This window comes from Aptenodytes forsteri, unplaced genomic scaffold (genome assembly GCF_000699145.1).
Source record: "Aptenodytes forsteri isolate BGI_AS27 unplaced genomic scaffold, ASM69914v1 Scaffold404, whole genome shotgun sequence".
NCBI lineage: Eukaryota > Metazoa > Chordata > Aves > Sphenisciformes > Spheniscidae > Aptenodytes > Aptenodytes forsteri.
The window spans coordinates 2,700,785-2,709,374 of record NW_008795629.1 but is presented as its reverse complement, the minus strand read 5'-3'; the positions used below and the strand labels follow the sequence as shown (position 1 = coordinate 2,709,374).

Genomic DNA, 8,590 nt, shown 5'->3' with positions numbered 1-8,590 from the left:
ACTAGAGGCCCCAGCCTAGCTCTTACTAACATCAGCTGAAATATTCCCACCTGGGTGAGTTAGAGGCACGTCAGGTTTTAAGAGCTAGATCCAAACAAGGGCTTAAACAATGTAGCCTAAACCCATTGCCAAAGAAACCCCTGCAGGAAGCAGCTTCCTGATCCTGAGCCTCCCAAAACTTGACCCTCGCTGCATTATTTAAAGGCTCTGTAGGCATCTGCAGTTCTGCAGCTGTGGCACGTGGTCAGAACACCATCGGTTTGAGTGGTGGATTCCCATGTAAGATTTTTCCCAGGTGTGGGAGCTGGATAATTTTATTCCAGGATCCCAAGAAGATCCTGGAAGTTGTGGCTACCATTAACTCATGTTAAGGACTGGTGAAATGCAGCCTTGCTTTCAAAATGCTGCTGGGGAGGTATGTGATTTCTGTAACAGCTTCAGGCACCTGTCCAGCGTGTGGGAAGGTCAGGATCAACCTGGGTGGCTATGAGCCAAAGTCTCCCTGCTTACAAGTGAGTGTCTAGTTCATCTGGTTTTAACACAAGTTTGCATTCATTACTCCTGCCACTGCAAGGAGTGGCCCATTGTGCAGAAAGGAATTAAAAGCTTTGCAAGGCTGTAAAGGAGCAAAGAGGAGGGAGCTGATTCTGTACCCAGAGGTGAAGGGCACTCAGCGGACGCTATCTGGTTTTTATGCAGTGACTCTGTAAGATAAAACATATTAACAGCCATGCAAACAGAATCTGCCTTTGCTTTCCCTTCTTAAAGACCTTTGGAGCGAGGTTCCTCTGGGAACTTGGGAATGCATCTGTGAAGCCATTGATAGATTGTTCTCCTTTGCAGATGCTGCAGTTCCAGCTTGTTGTGGTGCATTTGGCCCTTGTGATTACCCTGCTGCGGTGGCACTCTAGCTCAGTGCTCCTCGCGGAGGCAGCACCAGAGGTAGGTGAATGTTTCTGGTGGTTGTCACATAACCCTGCTCTTCCACTGGTTGTTCTTGGCCACAGAGTGCGGAAGACACCACGGTCTCCAAACTGTGTTGGAAGGTGAACGGTCGGTATTGACTCCGTCAGGGCAAAGCAGGAGCAGGACAACTTCCCCAGTGAAGAGAGTGATGCAAATTGCATGGCTCTGGGAGGACAGACAGAATGAAGTCTCTCTCAAATTCATGCAACCTCTCCTGAAGCACCATGGGATTTTCTGTGTGTTAAAACATTGTCCATTGACTTTGGATAGAGAAATTCCTGAAGGGGGGAAGGAGGTGATGTCGGGGGCAGTGGCAGGAGGGACCAAACTCCAATAACACAAAGGGAAGGTTTAATTCTTCCTCTTAAAGACAAATAATAGCGTGAGAAGTCTGCAGCTTTCAGAAACCATAAGGAGATCTCTGAGAGAAGACCACCTGCACAAAAGTTGCAAATTAAAGGAGACAGAAGAGACAAGGAGAGGGAAGGAGCAAAGTAACTTGCCTAAGCCTGCGAAGGAAAGCAGTGGATGAAATGGGCGAACTGTCTCACGTTTCCTCCAGTATGAGATGCAGAGGTTGCACCTGAAAATACTTCTACTGCATTCTCTTTTTTCATGTCATCTTGACATAAAACAGATCTGGCAGGAAAGGTATTTACATAACGGTTTCATGCCATAAAAACATCAAGGATCTAAAAGTTTAATCAAAGTAGCACTGTTTGGCTGTAGGGTCTTTACATAGGTTTTTAAGATCAGCTTAGAAGTTAGATGCGTCCTGAAGAATACTGATGGATCCTTCTATCTTGCTCTCTGTCTTCAAGTGAGCACGCCCTGATTATACAAAATAATACTTGTTATAGAAAATAGGGCTTGGGGGAACTACTCCCCACATCAGTGCTGCAGCAGCTGCTGTTCCGATGCCACAGAGACCTGGTATCCTGTCTCTATCCATGATGGATTTTTGTGAAAAGGATATAAGAACAGAACATCTTCAGAGACTTCCTGATCCAGAGACTTGCGCTGGACCAGGGCATGTTTTAGCTGCTGACAGGCCTGGACTTGTCTTTGAAACAGTTTAAAATCTTGGTATCCGTGACGTCCTTTGGCAATGCGTTCCACTTCTTCTACGTGCTGTGTTTAAAAAGTAGCTCCTTGTATTTATTTTAAATTCACCATCTGGTGACTTCACTGGGTGGACTGGGGAGCTCTTTTTCTTGAGGAAAAAATTGCTAGTCTTTATTCACCTCTTTGCTGTTCGTAAGTTTATAAACCCTCCACTGTACCCCCGTCCCCAGACTTATCTCTTCGCTTGTCTGTGAAGTTGTGCTTTGTTCAGTGGTTCACCATAGGAAAACTGTTGACTACTTCTGTTTATCATTTTAGCTGTCTCTTTACTTTTTACAATTCTATTATATCCTTTTTAAGACCAAGTAAGCGGGACTGCACAAAGTGCTCGAGCAGAGGCTATTTTTTACCTTCTAGTTTCAAGCGTTATTGTAGATATCTATCCCCACTAACCAGAGCAGAGAGTTCAGCCTTTTTTAAAGGCATAAGTTTGTCGCAAACTTCTATGAAAGTTTTATAACCCTGAAAGGGAACAGAAAGGATTGCTCAGTGCACTTGAGGCTCGTAAAAAGTAAAGTCAGAGGACAATATGAGATCCTTTACAAAAGTATTAACAGTGCTACATCATTTGTGTGATCATTGTGGTCACGGGCTCCTCCTTATGTAAAGATGAGTTTTATACACTCCATCACCAGTTATGCCACCCATCAGTAGTGGGAAATGTCATCGCCACAACTATGGTTTGGACTGCAGTAGATACAAGCGTATTACATCATCCATGTGATGGCTTCCTTTACATTTGTACTAAACCCACTGTGTATGAATAAGAAATATAGTGGTGTGCTTCTAAAGAGAGAGGAAAACCTGCTTCAAAGCGTATAATAAAAGTTTTCATTAGAAATTTTTATCTAATTCCGTGAAGATCAAGTGGAGCAAGAAGGCAAACATTTCATCTGAAGAGAGAATGATTTGAGCTTGACGCTTCCTTTCGTAGACTAGCTGCTGCCCTATATTTTTCTGTTATTTGCAAAGCAAATGTTTCACTTTGATTTGTTTCATTTCTCTCTTGACAGACCCCAATATTTTCAGCTATTCCAGATAGTGAAGTAGAGTTTGGTTTTGAAAAGGCGTTAAGCCTAATGTCATAACTAAGGGTCAAAAGTCTGTGTCAAGTCAACATACTGTTCTTTCCTTTCCTCTTCCCCACATAGTGTTACTGCATAAATTCTTTGAATGTCAGTGCTGAGCAAGTTTATCTTGGGATGTTTTTTGCATAACAATTAATTAACTTGTCAGCTTTGGATGGAAAGTTCTGTATAAGTTTTCATTACTATTTATTAGCATTCATTTAAAAAATGAAAATCAGTTTTCTGAAAAATATCAGGATGGATATTGGGGTCTAGTAATGGTGATTGCATTTTTAAAAAGGATTAAATTACTCAGCTCATGCTATAAGTGATACTAATCACACTGCTGAGATAGGGATAGTGGGCTGGCCTACAAAAACAGGCTTTGTGAAGGAATAAATTTTGATAATTCTTGCAATAATAATGCAGGCGAGTTCAATTCTATTAAAAAAAAAAAAAAATCCCAACCTTTTGTGGCAAACTCCTGTGGGTAGAAAATGGCCACGTTTCACAGAAGGAACTTTGTTTTAAAACTTTGGCCCAGGTTTAGTATCCTAGTGATTATGTATTTATAGGACTATTGCTGTAACACTGGTTAAAATGGTTTTGCTGGAACTTGAGCGGCAAGCAAACATCCCCCCTTTCTTTTGCAGCCTCTGGAGCCTCCTGCTGCTCTGGGCATGGGAGCACATCCCATTGCCAGCGAAGAGAAGTCAGCCACCAACCTGGCAGCCAAACTGTTCCTTCTTGATGAGCTGGTGTCGCTGGAGAATGAGGTGACCGAGACCAAGAAGAAAAGAAGTTTCCCAGGATTTGGGTCCCCGATCGACAGGATTTCTTCGACCTCTGTGGATGCTAAAGGCAAACAGAGGTAAATTCTTAGATGCTCCTACCAGTGATAAAGTTGGAAGAAGGCTGTTGGTAGGTGTCCTGGATACAGATGGGTTAGCTTTAGCCACCAGCAGGTTTACTGGTCAGTTGTGAGGTGCCTCTGATCAGGGTACCAGAATCTCTACAGAAACCATTCTGGTTGCGTGGTGTGTAATCCTTCAGCTGTGATGAATAATACATGCACCAGTTCATTTATCCTCACAGTGCCATACAGCTAACAAAGAACATTCAAGCATATGCATTTTTTTAGTACATTTCTTTCCACTGATGTGAACTAACACTCAGTTTAAAACTGCCTTTTTGATCATGAGATTATTTAAAACAAAAATATGCCTGAGTTTCAAAAGCAGAGGAGTAGGACTAGGTGTTCCCGAGGCTGGGGTGAGGAGAAGGTATGGTGGTGTGCACATCTTGAATAGCAAGATGAAGAACACATTGTGAAAATGGGCAGGCAGTTAATAGAATGGGCTTCAAGACCTCGATCAACATATGATAAGCCAAGGTTTAATCAATACAGCAGCACAGCAATACCTTCACAGTACACATTTGAAGATAAGCACGTTTATAACAAGGCTGAGCAATGACGCTTGATATGGCTGGGGAGAGCCAGTGAGTTTGGGCCAAAGCTCATGGGGCTGTTCGCTATATCTGAAAGAGCTTAACTGTCTTGTTCCCTTCTTCTGGTAACTGTCTTCTTTTGGATGGAATCCCCAATGCCACAAAATATTTAATAACATGCTTAAAGCTTAATCTGGAAGTGGAAAGTATTCACAAGAGCCAGTCAACATTACAAGTATTTTTTTCAAACAGAGTTTTGCAATATTTTCTTGTTGTTTTTCCATTTATCCACCCAGTCTGCTACTAGGACTTTTCGACTGCAGCCAAAAGTGATAAAATACGAAATTCTTAAAACCTTGAGTAGAACTATTCTGTTCTGTATATCTCTTCAAGAGATCAGAATCAGCTCATTCTTTGTTTGCTTTTTAGCATGTTTTTCTTTTCCAGGGGAAGAAATAGAAGGTAATTTTTGAAGCCGCAGTGCCTTTTTTGCAAAGGTACATGGTATTCCCAATTTGTCTCATGCTTTTTGGGTGGAAATCTTGTTTCATTCTATGTGCGGTACAAGGAAAAAAACCACAGAAAAGGGAAATTGTGGTGAAAATTGTCCAAGTTTTCTAACAGCTTGTCTCTGAATAATGAGCTCATGCAAATGAGTGACACACTGCACAAAATTCTTCCTTTCCCAGCATCATCAGCACAGTTTGCAGTTTTGCATTGAGATTATCACTTTGGGGGAGCTAATTAGCTTTTGAGTTTGGGATTGACTCATTTTTTGGAACCATCTGAGCTGCCTTGATCCCTTCATTGATACTACCATCAGCACGGACCGCAGATCAGATGAGTGCTACGGAACACTAGAAAGGCTGTACCTTTAGGTGGAAACAGGCAGAGGCTGCTGCATTTAGAGGAGTAAAGCAGAGGACTGTCATGCACACAGTAGATAACAGCCCATTCCTGTACCAGCTGAGGTGGTTACCTTTAGAGACCAGATAATGACTTTTGAAGTGTGAAAGCTGTTAAATAGATTCAGCCCCCTGAATTAATACAGTGTGTGTCGTGCCTGGCAACACAGCAGAAACTTTTGGAAAAGAGCAGTTCAAATATAAGATCATTTAACAGATTGTTGTGGCACCCACCAGTTACAGGAGGGCCCAGATCCGAATCTTGCTCATTAACATCAATTTATAGAGCTTTGAGAGCACGGGAAAAGCATGCAAGAAGACATGAGTCTTCAGATGTGGAAAGATCCATAGGCAGATGGAGAGAAAGAGACTCCGGGAACCTTAGAAAAGGCTATTTTAAATAGAGAGCATCACTTTGTCCCCAGTAAGGGCTGAAATAGGCACAGTCTGGTTTGGAAGATGGAAGCGGCGCGGCAGGCTGGGGAGGGAGCGGTGACTGTCCTGTTGTGGCTCGGGATGGCCACAAGAGGGGAAGCTGCCTGCCTGCCTGCCTGCCTGCTCAGCCTTTCGCCTTGGCATGAGGTTACAATCTCCTTCTCTGTTTAACTACAGAGCACGGCGGTGGTACAATCAATGACGCAGAACCGCCCCCCCCCCACCCCGTAATCCAATCTGGGAAATTAATTCCCCTTTTTATCAAGGCTGGCTCAGTATGACTCCAGCAGCCCAAGTCTCCCGCCTGCCCTGCACCAGCTTGTGCCTGCACCTGGGGAGAAGAGAGTGCTGCCCTTGAGGCAACAGACTGAGGATCAGCCCTTGGCTTGCTTTCCCTTTGCTTTCCCTATGGCTTAGTGCAACAATGCTGGATACGTAGGTGTTTGAGGAAGGGACGGCGAGGACTGTACAAACAGCTCCCCTTCCTTTGCGATGTTCTGTAGCCGCTCCAGCGTGACCGATGTGGTGCTCCCTACATACGTGGTACGCTGTCAATGCCCATTTCTTGACCTCATCTGAAAAAAGTAGCTAGAAAACAGGCAGTGTGAAATGGGCTGCTGATGCTGGAATGATGCCTCTGGCCTTCAGCCCGCGCCCAAGAGGCGTGAGGAAAAGAGGCTGCTCAGATGAGACCATGGACTAGACAGGTAGCCCTGGGCAGGGTGTGCAGGGCCCCCAAAGCCACGGGCTGAGTGAGCGTGGCAGTGCTAGCACATGGAGTTAGACTCCAGCGCACCACAGCATGCTCTCCTACTAGTTACTTTGCATTTGCCAACTTACAGAACAAAATTTCTTTTTATTTATGTTCCTTGACAAGGACAGATAGAGAAAAGAGTTCATCTTCCAGGGCTTCTCTTGGACCTGCATTTCACTGGCAAGTATTTCCAAGGGCAAAAGTTGAGGTTATTCTCAGCTGCAGAAAATCTCATCATTTCCACAATTAATTACAATAAAACTTCTGCTGGTGGGAAAAATGCTCAAAAATGCTGAATTAAGATGGGAAAACTTCTTTTTTATATTAAAAAAATCATAATAAAATATTCCTGCATAGAACTTCTTTCACACTTTCCTCATGCCCTCATTCATCAAATCATCGGGAAATGTACTATATGGAGGAAAAAACCCCAAACCCTCTCATTTTCAATCTCATCAAAGTGTTGCTATTATACAATTTTGAGAAAAGTGCATTGCAGGACACCCCATAGGAAAATCCTGCCAGGGCTCCTCTGACTTGTCCCCTCTGTTACTGTGCAATACTTCCTACCTCCTCGCTTATCTTAGCCCCGGTTGGCCCTGGAGATTTCGGAGATCCAGGCTAATGGGTCACCTGAAGTACGTGATACTATGCATGAAACAATTCCCCTTTATACATGCAGTGTATCTCCTTTCTTTTACCAATAGCGGTTAACCTATGGAGTTGTTTGTTTGCTGCCAAATAAAAAGAGGGATAGTGGATCAACGTCAGCCAGTCTGTAAAACAGGTGCAGCTCCTGCCTATTCTTTTGTAAGGCAAGTGAAGCATCTTATTTTTAAACACTCGCATCTTTGGCTGCTCCTGCACAGCTGTTCTGTCTGAACAATAAGTTGTTAGTGGGATGAATGAAGGAATCAAAAATGTAGTAACATTTTGATTATTCCTATGATGTCTCTCCCCAATTCTTTTCCTCCTTCTCTGTTTGTTTTTTTTTTTTTTTCCCTGTGCAGGGAAAGTGGTTGAGCTGCCTAAGAGACGGTTTGGAGTTCCTCTTGACCGGATTGGAGTGAGCCGTCTTGGCAACACCAAGGGTTAGCAGTTCCTGCAAGTAAGCCAAAGTACTCTGGGTGTGGGCAGACTGGGAGAACCCCACCTGTTCTCAGTTACATGGAGGTACTCCTGTCATGCCAGTAGGCTTGGAAAGAGTAGCTTGGGGAATGATGGCTTCTTGTAACATGGATTGTGACTGTCAATTTAGCTTGAATGCCCTAAATTACAATTTAGCACCCCCCTACAAGAAAACAAGTATTCCTCAGATTTTCATCTCCTGTAGACCACCTTACAGTGTGTTTGTCCAAGCCTTGCATTTCTGACGTGGGAAAATGTAATGTTTACTGCTTTTCTGCCTACAGGTGCTTCTGTTCTGAATGATTGATGCTGTATTGGAAACATTACAGAAATACGGAAGATGCATCACAGCATGTCTTGTCATTGACTAATGATACAACACTCAAGGAATTGACCTCCTGCAAAATCTGTTTCACACTGCATTTTACAAATGTTGCATTTACAAATAATAACAAATTCAATTCATCAGGTCAGAATGCTCTCACGGTTGCACACAGTGTCACTGATAGGAGGGAACAGAAAATATGTATATAGTTTAATTGCATGGCATTTATTTCCTAAACTTGCAGAAGTTCATTATCCTAGCAAGAAATATTAGATTTTTTTGGACTGAAAATAAAACTTCCAGAGATACCAACAGCAGTCCATGAAAAGCAGACAGTTTGCTTTGCACATTTCTTTCAAGAGGGTGTTTGTTTGGTAGATGAAGGGAGGATTTAACAGTTACGGGACAAACCTAGAATTTATTTGAACTGCTGTAC

General features: G+C 43.2%; 1 protein-coding gene across 1 annotated transcript; it reads left to right on the top strand.

Moving 5' to 3' along the window:
* Nucleotides 1–843: 843 nt before the first annotated feature.
* Nucleotides 844–8,136, top strand: OSTN (osteocrin). Its single transcript, XM_009282354.2, has 4 exons — nt 844–942; nt 3,812–4,028; nt 7,712–7,792; nt 8,114–8,136. The coding sequence occupies exons 1-4, from the start codon at nt 844–846 to the stop codon at nt 8,134–8,136; spliced, it is 420 nt and encodes a 139-aa protein (XP_009280629.2).
* The last annotated feature ends 454 nt before the right edge of the window (nt 8,137–8,590 follow it).